The following is a 15948-nucleotide window of genomic DNA, read 5'->3' as shown; positions in this document are numbered from 1 at the left end:
TATCATTTATTTGAATATTACCAAAGAGTAGATATTAAATGTTCTCATCACCTAAAAGAAATGGTAATTAAGTGGCACAAAGGAGGTGTTAGCTAATGCCATGGTGGCAATCATTTTGCAACACACAAATGTAGCAGATCAACATGTGGCACACCTTAAACTAACCCAATATTATGTGTCAATTACTTTTCAGTAAAGCTGGAGAGGGGATTAAAAAAAAACACCTTTTAAAAAAAATTTTATTTATCTTAAGTAGGCACCATGTCCAGCAGAGAGCCCAACATGGGGCTTGAACTCACAACCCGGAGATCAAGACCTGAGCTGAGATTAAGAGTCAGATGCTCAACCAACAGAGTCACCTAGGCACCACTGGGGGAAAAAATGTTTTTGTGTGTTTTTTTTTAAGATAACTTATTTATTCTTGAGAGACACAAAGAGAGAGCCAGGGACACAGGCAGAGGGAGAAGCAGCATCCATGTGGGAAGCCTAATGAGGTACTCGATCCCAGGACCCCAGAATCATGCCCTGAGCCCAAGGCAGATGCTCAACCACCGAGCCACCCAGGTGCCCCCCAAAAATATTTTATTTTATTTTTTTTTCCCCAAAAAATATTTTAAAGAAATAAGAATAGGAGGAAGCATCTGCCTTATTAGTACATATTGTAAAACCAAATAATGAATATAATATGCTCTTGGCACAAGATTTTCCATATAACAAAACAGAATGGAAAGCCCAGATAAATTCTTAATAGATAAAGTAATTTGGGATAAAGGCAGTTCCAAATAAATGAAAAAAAGGGGGAAGATTGTTTGATAAAATATACCCGAACGATCCCATCCTGGAAGAATGACGTTAGATTATTTTTTACACCAGCTTTTAAAAAAATTCCATGTTAAAGATTTAAATATAAAAAAGAGAACTGCTGAAAAAAATCTACAATATATACCTAACATGATTTTGTGATAAGAAATTAAAAAAAACTTTCTAAGCATGTTGAAGAAGAAATTACAAAGGGGAAAAGTCAACAGATTTTGCTCCACAAACATTTTACATTTTAGACCACCAGGAAAATTAATTAATTAATTTCAGACCACTAGGAATCACAAACAATTCTAAAAGGCAAACAATCAGGAAAAATACTAATCACACAACAAAAAAGAGTTCATATCATCAATATAAAGTGCACATACCAACTGATAAGAAAATCACTAAAACCCCAACGGGAAAACAAGTAGAGGCACTGATGAGAATGTGCAAAAGAAGAAATTCACACACACACACACACACACACACAAAAAAATCTAGTGAACGCTTGAAAATACACTGGACCTCGCTAGAAATTAAAATATTTTTCATCTTTCGAATTAGGGAAAAAGAAAATGTTTTTATCTTAATTCCCAGTGTTGGGGGTGGCTGCTCTGAAACGGGCCCCTCAAAAGCTGCTGGTAGAAGCTTACACTCCTGAAACACTTTGGAAAACAAATTGAAGAGTTGCCCACCCATTCAGTGTGTTAAAAATGGCCTAGGAATTCCACACTCGAAACTTAACCCTATGGAAAAAGCAATCAGAGATTGAAAGATTTGCACAGGAGTGGGTTTTGTTTTTTTGTTTTTTTTTTTTTTTGGCAACATTTTAACAATGAAAAAAACTGAAAATGAGCTAACTTTTCAGCCAAGATGAAACCATTAACAAAATGCTCTCTAGTTTGGGAACATAACCACTTTTTTCATTTAAAAACGTTAAGGTGGGGGTGGGGGGGAAATCCCTGGGTGGCTCAGCAGTTTAGTGCCTGACTTCGGCCCAGGGCGTGATCCTGGAGTCCCGGGATCGAGTTCGGGGATCGAGTCTCTGCATGGAGCCTGCTTCTCCCTCTACCTGTGTCTCTGCCTCTCTTTTTCTCTCTGTGTATGTGTGTGTCTCATGAATAAATAAAATCTTTTAAAATTTTAAGGGGGACGCCTGGGTGGCTCAACGGTTGATCGTCTGTCTTCGGCTCAGGGCTCAGGGTGTGATCCCGGAGTCCTGGGATCAAGCCCCTCATCAGGCTTCCTGCAGGGAGCCTGCTTCTCCCTCTGCTGTCTCTGCCTTTCTGTGTCTCTCATGAATAAATAAATAAAATCATAAAAAATAAAAACTTTAAGAATATTTCTGAGGCACGTCCTAGTTTCTCTCCAAATACTCCCAGCCCAGAGCCACTAATATTCCCCCTGCAAGGACTGGTCCTCGGGGTTCAGAATGGGGGTTTCCTTTAGAAAGCCCTCTATGCCTGCAGCCCTGGGGGCCTCAAAAGTCAGCTAAGACCCCTGTTTCTGGAGCTCCTCTTCTGCCAAAGGGAATGCCACTGGCCAATTCAAAAGACGGCCAAACCTAAACCACAGTCTAGTCTCTACCTGGATACCCCCACTGCATTGCCAGCACCCAACATCGGCCAGGCAAACAGTGAAAAGCTGATAAACATTCATTCGTGTGCAATCCCTGCTCCAGTGCTGCTTCCTCCAAGAGCCTTCCATCAGCACCCTCCCTTGCCCAACACCCATCGACCCATGGTCAGGAGCTGGTGCCTGAGCCAGCCTGTAACACTTCCTGCTCTCCACTTGGCCTGTCCCCAGCAGGATGCTCGCTCCTTGCAGGGAAGCCTGCCCCCTTCACAAAGGGGGGACTAATAAAGGCTATGCACACAGAACAGGCTCACTAAACGCTTAGGTCCCCCTCTGCACTTGGACCTGGGTGTGTCTGCAGGGAGGATGGTTTGGGGAATGGGGAGGAAGGCTGGCATTTTTGTCTCAAAGAGGACTGGGGAAGGTCAGAGAGGCGCACACCTGCTTGGTGTCCAGAGAAGGGAGGAAAGGCTGGTGGGGGGATGAGAAAAGGGCTTCAGGGAGCCCACAGTTAGAGGTGAGGCAGGGAGAACAGCCCTCAGGACCCGCAGCCTGGGCCCCGGGACACCGAGTCTGGCTTCAGCAGGCTGCTATCCTCCTCCCCTGCAACTGCAGCCAAGCATTTTGGAGACAAATGTGGGTTATGAATCAGAAATTACATCATCCTGGCAGGTGGCTTTGGGTAAGCCCCATCCATGTCCTGAGCCTCAGTTTCTCCATCCGTAAGAGAAAAGGGTGGATTGGATGACCTCTCAGCTCTTTCAGCGTGATATCTTTGGAAGCCCAAGAATGATCCAGAAAGGGAGAGAGAGCACTAGGGAGATAGAAGGTGACCTGTGTCTGAGCTGAAACCCCAGGACACACCCTGCATCCCACGCTTCACAACTCCCCCAACTTTTGTTGTCCCCGACCCCCAGGTGGGAGCTATCCTTTTGTTCCCAGAAATATTTTTCCATACCCGCCAGCCTCGGGGCTTTCAGCGACAGAGCCTTACAGAATCCAGAACTCCTGGAAGCAGAAGAATCTCCAAATCCAGCCCCAGGACTGCACAGGATTAAGTCACACCCACTGTTGCACATTTTGCAAAAATCTGTAATGCTGTTGTGATTAATAAAGGCACATTCTTCTAAAAAAGGCTTACTATCTCATATAACCTTGGGTTATTGTTATTTGCTCAGCCTGAGGCACTTTGTAGTACAATACCACAAGGAATCTGCCATTTTTATGTTATTTTTGGCTTTATAAAGCTATGGTTCTGGATTGAGAGGTGGCTAGATGGAGAGACATGTGTGATACAGCAAACAGTAAAATATTAATCATGGGATCTGGGTGGCAGCCAGACAGGTGTTCAATGGACTGCCCTCCTGCCCCGGTTTTGCTGGAAGTCTGAAGTTTTTCATCAAAAACCGTTGGCAGAAAAGGCAGCCCCGCTCCTCAGAAGGTCAGGGGGGTAAGCAGCTGTTCACCTGAACTGCCCACAGTGGGGTCTCCCAGGGACCTTTTCAAGGCCCTGCCCCTAACATTGAGCTGGAACCCAGGCGGCTGCAGGGGACAAGGTGCTGCGCGCAGGGGCAGGAACCTGGCCGGTGGGGGCGACCTGGGGGAGCCGCTGTTTTCCTAGGGAAAACCGGTCAGGGGTAAAACGAGGCAGGCGCGGGTCTGCCTTCCCTCTGGGGCTCTTTTTTAGAAAAGAGCTTTCTTTTGTAAAGCCCATGCTGGGGGCAAATTCTAAGAATCAACCCAAAGTAATAAGCCCTGCAAAGGCTCGTCGCGTGCCAGGCCCTGAGCACGAACGCGCCTGTCGCACGTCTGTCTCGGTAAGTGCTGGGGACAGTTTCTCCCCCGGTTTCATAAATGAGGAAGGCGAGGTCACCTGCCTACGACACACAGCCAGGTGGCGGCCACACGGCTCTCCATCACTGGCGAGGCCTCCCGCCACCCCCGAGGCGCCGCACAGGTTGGCAGCGGGTCCCGGGGCAAGCCCGGGGCGGACCTCCAGGTGCGCCCCGCGCCAGGGCGCCGGGGGTCGGGGTACCTGGGTCGTGGAAGGGCACCAGCGCGTAGTTGACGATGGCCTGGCTGCGGCGGCTCAGGCTGCTCTCCAGGATGCGCGAGGCTCCGTCCAGCACCTGCATCAGGTCGTCCCACATGGAGCCGGTGACATCGAAGACGATGGCCAGGGTGGCGTCCCCCGTGGGAAGGGGCAGCTCCGGCCCGGGCTCGCCGACCGCCGCCGCCGCCACCGCCAGCAGCAGCGGCAGGAGCGGGGCACGCGGCATCGCGCGAGCGGGGCGACCGGCGGCGGCCGCGGGGTGGAGGCGCGCGGGTCGCTGCGAGCGCGACGGTCCCCGGCTCGGCGGCCCTCCCGGGCGGCCCTCCCAGCGCGCGCGGCTGCGGGCGTCTCGCTCCGCCGGGCCGGGGCTTGCGGGACGCGGGCTCGCGGCGGGTCCCCTGCCGGGAGCCCGAGGCGGGTCCTAGAGCCCACCCCGTCCGGGGTCGCGGCCCGCCTCCTCCGCTCCCCCCGCCGTGACTCAAACTTTCCCGGCCCCGCTGTTCGCCAGTCGGGACCCGAGGTTAGCGGAGGACGCGGGGCGGCCGGCAGAAGGGAGCTGGGGCCGCGGCCAAGGCGGCGGGGGATGGAGGGATGGGGACGCGCGGGACGCCGCGGACACCTGCGCCTCCCGCCGACCGCGCGCCCGGCTGTGGGGCTGGAAGGGAGGGGCGACGCGACCGCCCCTGTCCCGGAGGCCTGGCCTCGCAGGGCCCTGGCTTTGCTTGCTCTCTCCTCCCACCCCCCCAAGCCGACCCCCTCCACCCCAGCACACACAGACGGTGCAAGGCCCTTCCTCTCCGCAGGGGCGTCTGTGCTTCCCGGTTGTTGCTCTTATCACTGTCCTAACCAAAGCACCGCAAGCTGAGCACCGACTATGTGCAAAGCCTGTTTTACATAGTTACTATTTCCTCCAGTGGTCGCTGCGGCCCTACAGGGAAAGAACTAACGCAAAACCCATGTTACAGATGCGCAAACCGAGGTTCAGTCAGCTGCAAACCGAGGGTAAGTCATTTGCCCAAAGTTGCTCAGCCCTCAAGAGGTGGAGACAAGCATAGAAGCCATATCTATCTATTATTTATTTATTTATTTATTTATTTATTTATTTATTTATTTATTTATTTATGATAGACACACAGAGAGAGGCAGAGACACAGGAGGAGTGAGAAGTGGGCTCCATGCCAGGAGCCCCACGCGGTGCCCGATCCTGGGACTCCAGGATCCCGCCCTGGGCCAAAGGCAGGCACTAAACCGCTGAGCCACCCAGGGATCCCAGAAGCCATATTTAGAGAGATTCCAAAGTCCCCAGGCTCTGCTGCCTCCCCTAAGTGTTGTAAGACATTGTCACAGGTCACCTGATGACTCCAGAGGATGGGGGATGCCCCTCTGCCCACCTACCTCACCAGATCCCATGGGTTGCTTGAGAAGGTTCCAGGACACCTGTGAGGTGCTCCTGGTGCTGCCTGGGGCTCCCCGGCCCTAACAGAGCTCATTTCTGCCACCATTGCTCATCTCAGGCTGTGCTCTCCTGGCTTGTTCTATCCCTCCCTCCTCACTGGCTAAGAACCCCTCAAGGACAGGGCTGTGTCTTAATTCTCCCAGTTAGCTCCCAGTTCCCAGCCCAGTCCCTGACACACGCTGGGGACTCATTAAATGTTGCCTGAATAGATAAGGAAGAGACAGTGGGCCTGCCTGGTTTTGAGGGCCACGTGAGAGAGGGCGGCTCACCCCCACCCCACTCCCTCCTCTGACAGAACCATGTTCCCAGGACAAGGACAGGTAGGCCCCTAGACCTAGCTAAGGGTGCTGGGTTAGTGACTGGTTGTCAGCATGGGGGTTGGGGTGCTCTCCAGCCCCTGCCCCTTCAGAGCCCTCAAGCAGGAGGAAGTCATTCCCCCCCCAACCCATACCTCCTCCTTCCTCTTCAATCTCAGCTCATATCCCATCTCTGAGACTGTTTCAGTGAACCCCACAGCCCCTTGCCTGATCCTTTGTCCTAACACAGACCACACTATCACCAGTGTCATATCTGCAAGTCTGTCCCCTCCACCCTGACTGTGAGCTCTGTGGCAGCACAGACCCAGTGCCTGGGACCCAGCAGGTGCCCAAGGAAGTCTTGCTCCATGAATGGGTCAGTGGGTATCAGGGAGGCCTGTTTGTTGGGCATTGGCAATGGCGGGGGAGCGAGAGTCGGCATCCCTGGCTGTCCTCAGGGACTCACTTCTAGACCAGGGCAAGGCCCTTGTGTAAGAGGGGCTGGAGTCCAGGGGAAATGATCTTCATGGAGCTCCTTGTCTCCCAGGATGGGGTGGGAGCCAAGCGCCCAGGCCCAGGCCAGAGTAGAACTCACAGCGGCGCTCACAGGAAGTTGAGTCACCTGCACTTTGGAACGCTAGCTCTTTAAATCTCCCTGGGCTAAGGCGGTGATTGGCCCCAGAGCCTGGGCAGGGCTGGGCCAGCTGTTGGAGAGAGAAGAGAGGCTCCAGCTGTGGAAAAGCAAAGGCGAACAGGAGCCAGGATCAGGCAGGGCTTACAGACGGTGACATTTCAGGCGCGGTGCAGGGGACCTTTGGAGACAAATACCTCCTGCGGTCATTCACTCCCCGGACACTGGCTGAGCCCAGGCTGGGTATCAGGCACGCTGCTAGGCACTGTTGGGGGAGGGGGGACATACAGATGCCTAAGACAACTTCCTACCCTGGGGAGACAAGACAAGTAAACAAATCATTCTAAGTCAATGACATAAGTGCTAATAAAGGAATTACCAAGAGCTCTGGGAGCTCAGTGGAAGGAGGGGCTGAGCCGAAGAGGTCACAGGAGGCCACAGAGTGAGCCTGAGAAGCCTCTAAGAATGAGAGGGGAAGGGTATTGGAGCAGCAGGAACAGCATGTGCAAAGGTGAGAAGTCACAAGACACCCACTGCTTGCCCAGGGTGGCTGGAAGGTGATGACAGAGGAGGGGACAAAGGCCAGATCCTGAAGCACCTTAAATGGCTTGCGAAGAGCATGGGATTTCTCCAAAGGCACTGGGGAGCTATTGAAGAATATCAGGCAGGGAAGCAACCTCATCCAATTTGCCTTTCAGAAAGGTCACAGCAGGCAGAGGTTCAGAGGGTAGCACTTGCAGACACTGAGAAACCATAAACCTCCTCCCCAAGGACGGGAGAGCAGAGCTGACCCCAAAGAAAACAAGATGTTTTGCCCTGGGCTGATCCCAAAGGCATGTGGGGTCATGGATCCGAGTCCTGAAATAGCCTTGTGAACTTGACCAAGGCCCTTCCCTCTCTGGCCCTTGGTTTACCCATTTGTAAAACCATTTGAGATGGAGGGCGGCTAATGCTTCTTGCAGCCCCACCACTCTAAACCACCTCCAGGACGCCCTTCGAGGCACAGAGAGGATTCGAGAGATCGTCAGAGCTCATGGAGACAAAGCCTCCTCACTTGCCATGGGAGAGAGCCTTGGGCAGGCACCCACCCATCACTCCGTCCAGGGTGGCCAGGTGTGCTGCCCAAGCATGGGCCTCTCCAGGTGCTCAGGGCTTGCCAAGGATGTAGCCATGGTCACCACCCATGAGCAAGGCCCCAGTACCCAGCAAGAGCACAGAAGACCCAGAGGAAACAGCTCAACCTTATCAATTTCCATCCCACCATCTTGACCTTCCAGGCCACCTGGGAGCCCACATTTTTGAACTTAAGATAATCCACATTTTCCCCCTATTTCCAGAAGGAGCAGTCTCAGAGGAGTTATTTGTTTCCTAACATAACCACATGTTTGCTGTGGAGAGCACTGTGGGCCTGGCCCATCCACTTGCAGGAAGCATGCACTGTTATTGCTCACCCCACCGCCCTCAGCCTTGGCTTAGAAATACAGTCCTGTCCACTGTGTCTACACTGGGGATCCAAGACCAGATGGGGGGGCTGGATCAGAACTTAGGGCTCTGGACACTTGGTCAGTCAAAGAAAAGTGGCCCCTCCCTACTCGTGGCCTTCCTTATGCTTCCTTATGTCACACTTCCTAAATGTATCCTAATGGGACCACATTAGATTCTCTGATTTTAACCAGCACCTGTTACCTCATCCCACCTAGCCCTCTTCCTAAAGGAATTTGCCCTGGTCCTCACCAATGGTGAAGGCCACCTGGGTGGCTCAGTCGATTAAGCCTCTGCCTTCAGCTCAGGTCATGGTCTCAGGGTCCTGGGATGGAGCCCCACATCAGGCTTCCTGCTCAGCAGAGTCTGCTTCTCACTCTCCCTCTGCCCCTCCCCACTTCTTGTTCTCTCTCTCTTGTTGTCAAAGAAATAAGATCTTAAAAAAAAAAAAAGGAAACACCAATAGTGGAGAGCATTTGGCCAACCCTTACTGAGTGGCAGACACTCTGCAAAACACCACCAGACTTGGACTCAAGTTTCAGATGCTTAGCACCTTTGAAATGCTGAAGAGTCCTATCCACCCCATGTTTAACCAAACCGCCTGGGCAAAATGCAAGAGAAACAGCCTGCTTACAGATTAGCAGGTGGACTGCCCATTGCTCCGTGGCCGCACGCCCAGGGCCTTGAGAAGTAGAAACAGTCTTATTTATCTCTTCTGGGGAGGAATTAAAGAATTAAGTGAGGGCCCTGGAGGACAGGGCTAGCAGGGAGTCTGAGCTACCGAGGATAAGGAGGAGGAGCCAGGAATTTAGAATCTGCATAACCGCCAAGGGCTCCAAGCAGCCAGGCACTTGAGTGATTTACTGCTGAATCCAATCCTTCTAAGGAGCCAGCCTCCAAATCACATGTACCATAAGGAATGGTTTGAGACTGTCCCAAGAAATACTTGAGCAGCTCAAGAGACACAGGAACTCTTGCTCATCCCCATGTTTTCAAGAACAAATAATTACATGAGCTAAACCAGAGCCAAGAGCTCTAAGACTCACTCCCCACCACTCAGACCTCTGGATGGAGCTCATGTGCCACCGAGCCTTTGATGCTGTCATCAGGGTAGAAGGAGCCTGCCCCATTGGCAACTCACTGTGTTGTACACTAAGTCTGCTGTCATTTATGGCCATGATGTCACCTTTGTCATTGTCATCAGCGGCTGGCTAGAATATCCAGAATGAGTTGAGGTTTATTGTCTGTCCCTTTTAACTTTTTTGTCCTCTCTCTCCATATCTATCTATCTATCTATCTATCTATCTATCTATCTATCTAATAATTTAAAATTCCATGGAACTGTTTCATACAATTTGACGCACATTGTTGACTTCTTACCCTAGAGTCTCTCCCTCCTTCTTCCTGGAAAGCTTGGCTTACTCCACCCTGGCTTCCTAATTCAGGTGTCTACTCTTCCTCCATATGACTTAAGGAAATGTGACCCTTTCCCCTCTCTGAGAGAAATCCTGATGGAATAGGTCACCCCTGTGGTCCCATTCTTCTTTCCATTCATTAGTCTGGGAATGGGCATTTTTGATGCAGCTCTGGCCAATGAGACATAAAGGAACATGTGCTAGTGTCACTCCCAAGCCAGAGGACTTACACTGCCAGACTTGCAGCCTTATTCTAAAATAACCATAATGAAGACAATGTGATATAGGCAAAAGAAAGGTGAGTAGGCCAATAGGGTAGTAAAGAGAGCCCAGAAATAAATCCACACATATATGGGCAACTGATTCTTGACAGAGGTGCCAGTGGAACAAGGAAAGTCTTTTTCAGCTAATAGTGTGGGAACAATTAGACAGCTGTATGGAATAGTGATGGACCTGGATCCCTACCTCACACCATATACAAAAGTTAATTTGAAATGATTCATAAGCCTAAGTGTAAAAGCTAAACTATAAACCTTCTAGAAAAAGAAGCACATGGAAAAAAGAGCCCTTCTTCTTCCACTTGCTATCCTGTCTTGCTTAGGACCCTGGAACTTTGCAGCTGAAACCATGAGGAAGCCAGCCTGCTAAGAAGAGCGCTTTGGAGCAGTGTGACATATGGCTTTTTCCTCATGTGCGATCGTGCATTTCCTTCCTAATTAAGCCAATTGCGTCGCATTCTCTGTTACTTGCAGCCAAAGCATTCTCACTGCGATATGCCTGTCCTTGTGATTTTCCTTCATATGGTATACTACTTGACACACAACTATGTCCTACTTGTCCTTGTGTGTTGACTTTGGACTCCAGCCCTTGGTGCAGGTGCTGAGATACCCTGTCACTGAGAGCTGCAGAAAAGTGACCCACAAATAATGTCCCCAAAGCACTGAGACCACATGTGAGTATGTTTCATTCAGAGCCTCAAGCCCCAGCATAGCTCCTGTCACATAGTAGAACTCAATAAATAAGTGTTGTGCAGATAGATGGAAAGACGAGAAAAATCCAAGCCCTTCCACACAGTTTTATAAATCCATAAACTTAATCAGTATCATTAAATTCCACAAGCTGTATCCTTGTTCCTTTACCAACTCCTCTTAATCTACACTCTCCTGTTACTTGAATAATTTCCTCCAGGTGTTTGAAGAGCATGGTCAGAATTGGACAGTCTTGTTGGGGACAGGGTCATTAAAAAGCGATGCCCCCAAATCAGAGCCCTTCCAGCCACAGAGGCAATTTCCATCCTACTAGGCCTAAATGCCCACCATTAGCACAACTTACTCCAAGTTACATGGCAAAGGTGAAGGAATTTGTTCCAGAAGGCCCCTGCACTTGGCTCAGATAAGATGACCTTAGCCCCCCTTTCTTATCAGTCCATTAACTTGGATTGCTCAGCAGACTGGCTCTTGTCAACGGAAGATTCTGAGAGCCTGTCTCCAGGGCAATGGGAGGGAAGCATGACAGCCAAGAAAAATCACTGCAGAGCATTTAAAGATGCCAGGTCAAGAAGAGCAGGGCAATGGGGATGTTAGGTGGGGCAGCCTCTGTGAACGCCTGGCATTTCCTCAAAAAAATCAAACATGGAATTACAATATGGTCCAGCAATTCCACTCTTAGATGTAGACCTCAAAGAATTGAAAACAGGTGTTCAAACAAGAATTCACACACCCGTGCTCATAACAACTTTACTCTTGATAGCCGAGGGATGGAAACAATCCAAATGTCCATCACAGATGAATAGATAAACAAAATTTGGTGGATCCAAACGACAGAATATTATTTGGCAATAAAAAGGAATTACTGATATATGCCACAGTGTGGATGAACCTTAGAAACGTGATACCAAGTAAAAGAAGCCAGACACAAAAGGCCATGGACTGTATGATTCCATTCATATGGAGTCACCTAAATAGAATCTGGAAATATCCATAAAATGAAATAGGCAAATCCATAGGAACATAAAGCAGACAAGTATTTGGCTAGGGCTGGGGGTAGGGGAGAGTGGGAAAGGACTGTTTAGCAGGTATGGGGGTTCCTTTGTGGTGATGAAAATGCCCTGAAACTAAACAGGGTTGAGGATTGCATAACACCGTCAATGTACTAAATGTCACTGGATTGTATACTTCAAAGTAATGAAAATACTGAATTTTATGTTATGTGTATTTCATCACACACGCACAAAGAGGCAGGGTGTGGATGCCTGGGGAGGATGGGTGGAAAACCAAATTAAGGCTTTTGGATGACCAGGGGATCTGGTGGCCAGCTCTGGTGACACTGAGCCCAGCCCCTGCAGGGGGGGGAACCTGGATTCTCCCACCTGCCCTGGAGCTTTGCCAACCCCCCACCCCCACAGCCTCCTTTACCATCCTGCCAATTCAGTTTCCCCTCAGGAAGTCTGCACTGAAGTGTCCACAGTGTCACGGAGATCATGTCAGTCAAAGAAACAGATAGATCTGACACTTGAGCCATGACAGCTGACCTTTGATGAAAGCAGAGAATTGCAAAAAGGAATCAGATTAAAGATGTTTAAATTAATGGTGCCTGGAGCTGCTTCCCAAGAAACCCCACCTGGAAATCTGAAGGAGAGAAGTGATGCTCCCCAGCCCAGACATCAAACCATGACCTTCTTAGCGTGAAGAGGGGCTGCTTGCCAAGTGGCAAGATTTATGAGGTGGATTCTTTGCAAAAGGAGACCTATTACCTCTTGTTTGATATTTAGTAGAAACAGGCCTCCGTGGCAGGAACAAAGGCTTGGCGGGACAGGGGCAGCGATGTGAGCTGCAGCCCCTCGTCATCAGGCTTGTTCCCACCTGGTTAGCATTAAGTGTGATTCTCTAGCTCACCTGTGAGCACTCAGTAGCACTGCTCACATCGGCAGAAGTTAGCTTCTGTTGCCCACAGTTAAGAACACTGATTCATTCCTTCTGGTAACTTCCAACAGACTCCCCCCAACCACAGGATGGTCACATGAGCCAGGCTGAACTAATCCTACTGTCCCAGCCCTCCAGCTGCAGTGATTGGTCTAGTGATGGACATGTGACCCCAGCAGAGCCAATCAACATCCTTCCCTGGGATGTTTTTACTAGGGAATAATCTTGTTTCTGGGGTGTTGGGACTCAAATACAATGGACAGATGGCTATAGCATGTTCCCCACTCCCTGAGAGGAGACCGTCTGCAGTAGGAGACAGGGAAGCCAGCAGACAGCAAGAGAAAGGAGCCTGACATCCTTTGAGTCTCTACTCTCCCCACCATACCATTTGGTATGATTATGTGCATTGATAAGTTTCTTTGTCTTGCTCAGGCTCATTTGGCTTGGGTTTCTGCCATTTACAACAAAATCCTAAATATTGAAGGTGGATAAATGGTGCTTTATTCAGGAAATGGCCTCATGGGCTGATCTTTCTCCTGAGATAGCAGCTGACTCACAGTTAGTTAAAAGAAGCAGAATCTCCGAGAACTGAAACACCGTTGGCAGAGCACACCAGTAATAGTCAGCAAATGTTTATTTTTTTAAAGATTTTTTTATCTATTTATTCATGAGAAACTCAGAGAGGCAGAGGGGGAAGTAGGCTCCCTGAGTCAGGAGCCCCATGCAGGACTCGATCTGGGAACCCTGGGATCAGGCCCCAAGCCAAAGGCAGATGCTCCACCACTGAGCCACCCAGCCATCCTGCCAGCAAACATTTAATGAACATCTTCCTAATGCTGGGTCCTGGCCTACGTACTTCCACTGTCTGTAAAATGACGTGGCATCCAGCAAGCACTCAATAATTGCTAGGTACATGCTATTGTTAGCATTGGTCCTAATGTTTCCTTCCCATTTACAGAGAGGAGGGACAGGAGAGGGGCAGATGGGTTGGGTCTTGGATAGGCTGTTTCCCCTTTTCTTCCAAACATCTCCAATTAAGACTTAACCCTGGGCAGCCCGGGTGGCTCAGTGGTTTAGCGCCACCTTCAGCCCAGGGCATGATCCTGGAGACCCAGGATTGAGTCCCGCGTCGGGCTCCCTGCATGGAATCTGCCTCTCTCTCTCTGTGTCTCTCATGAATAAATAAATAAAATCTTTTAAGAAAAGAAAAAAAAAAGCCTCACCCTAAGTGGTTCCTCCCAACTCTATGAACTTGAGAAGGGGGAAAACATATTTTTGATGTAATCAGGAGACTGTGCTCACTGAGGGAGTTGATGACCTGCTCTTGGAGGAAGCACTCCACTTGGAATACAGAACTTCCATAACTAAGGAGTTCCCTGGATTCCAACTTGGAACGTTCTTGCCAAGCCTCCCCATGGTATGGGGAGCACACGTCTGTGCCTTCTGGGGCTGGAATGAGAGAAAAGCTACTGCCCCAAGCTTCTGTACAATGTCCCCCATGCATTGAGCATGATAGCTTGGCCTCGGTCTGACCTCCAGGTCCATCTTGGTAAGACATCAGCCAGAAGAAACACAAGTGCAACTCAAAGGTATGGGTCGAGTTGGTCCTTACTGAAGACTTTTAGGTGTTAGCAAAGGGAGGATCACACTCACAATGCCCGTTCTGCTCTCAAAAAGTCCCCTTTCCACATGTCTCCCCAAATATGTCCCAGTTGCACCTCCAAATTTTTCTATTCCTCTCCCTTACTCCAGCTCCCTCTCTCTTTCAACCCATTATTTCTTCCTTCCAATAGCAATGAGCCCATTTTATTTTTATTTTATTTTATTAAGTTTTTATTTATTTAAAGTACTCTCTACACTCAATATGGGGCTTGAACTCAGGGTTCCAAGTTCAAGAGTTGCATGCTTTACTGACTGAGACAGCCAGGCACCCCAGCATGAGCCCCTTTGTAAACTGTAAATTAATTTAGCCCCTTTAGACTTGTCCCAACTTCACCCGTCAACCCCCACCAGTCCACAGAGTTTCAGGGAAGGCAACAAAACGTTCATTAGGAGTCAAGCGGGGGGAAAGGCAGTGAATGCCCAGCCTCCATCAGCCTTCTCTCCTCAACAATGTCATAAGAAGAACATGAGGATAAGTAAGTTCTAGGCATATGTGTATTTGGATATACATAGGTCATATCTGGAACTCAACCATTAACCATGAGCTCCCACTTAAGGGGCAGGAGTACTGCTGAGGTTCAAACTCATGTGTGTCTGCCTCCAAATATGGCACAGTAAATGACACCAATGCAGCCATGAGGACACAGCCTGTTGGAGACCAACCTATGGTGTTCTTCACACATGGCACTTTGTCCCCTACACAACAAACTGCTAACAAGTGGCAGCTTCTCTCCATAATTGATTGAGCTAGTAAATAGGAAACCTGCAAGGATATAGAAGAACTGAACACCACCATCAACCATCTGTATCTGAGATATAGAGAACATTCCACCCAGCAATATCAGAATATACACTCTTTTCAATTGCAGCTGTGACCATGACTAAGATATATACACCATGGCCTAGGGCATCAAAAACCCTAACAAATTTGAAAGAATTAGAATACACAAAGTAGGTCCTCTGACCATCATGAAGTAATCAAGTAGGAAATCAAGTAGGAAAAATGTAATGAAAATATATCAAAATATTTGGCATGCAGGTAAAGCCTGGGAAAAGTTTATGGCTTTAAATGCTCATGGTAGAAAAGAAGCAAGGTCTCAAATCAATAATCTAGATTTCCATTTTAAGAAACTAGAAAAATAAGCTCAAAATAAATGCAAAGCATAAAGAAGGGAACAAAAATTACAGCTGAAATTAATGGCATTGAAAGCAGAAAAATTAGAAAAAAAAAGTCAATAACACCAAAAGCTGGGTCTTTGAAAAGATCAATACAATGAATAAACTTCCAGCAAACTGACAAAGACAAAAGAGAAAAAAAATTACCAATATCAGAAATGAAAGAAGGAATAGCACTATAGGCTACACAGACATTAAAGGGATGATAAAGTAATATCATAAATCCAATAATGATGGTGAAATTAAATTCCTCAAAAACTACAAAGTATCAAAACTCGGCCCAGTTGAAACAGATAACCTGACTCATCCTAAACTAATAAAGGACATGGAGAATGGAGGTGCCTGGGTGGCACAGTGGGTTGAGTGTCCCTCTCTTGGTTTCGGCTCAGGTTGTGACCTCAGGTTGGTAAGATCGAACCCCACATTGGGCTCTCTGCTCAGCATAAGGTCTGCTTGAAGACTGTCTCTCTCTCTCCC

The 15948-nt window shown here is 48.9% G+C and overlaps 1 protein-coding gene across 8 annotated transcripts in view; it reads right to left on the bottom strand.

The window, feature by feature from the left end:
- HMCN2 (hemicentin 2) overlaps positions 1-4658 on the bottom strand; it is a 147134-nt gene extending 142476 nt beyond the window's left edge. For all 8 annotated transcript variants that reach the window (XM_077851058.1, XM_077851061.1, XM_077851064.1 and 5 more), the window contains exon 1: positions 4415-4658. In XM_077851058.1, coding sequence (XP_077707184.1) covers positions 4415-4658 — 244 coding nt within the window. The remainder of the gene's footprint in view (positions 1-4414) is intronic.
- Positions 4659-15948: the final 11290 nt, after the last annotated feature.

Source organism: Canis aureus, chromosome 16, assembly GCF_053574225.1.
Source record: "Canis aureus isolate CA01 chromosome 16, VMU_Caureus_v.1.0, whole genome shotgun sequence".
NCBI lineage: Eukaryota > Metazoa > Chordata > Mammalia > Carnivora > Canidae > Canis > Canis aureus.
Note: the sequence above shows the minus strand (reverse complement) of the source record. Positions and strands in the feature narration are given on the sequence as shown.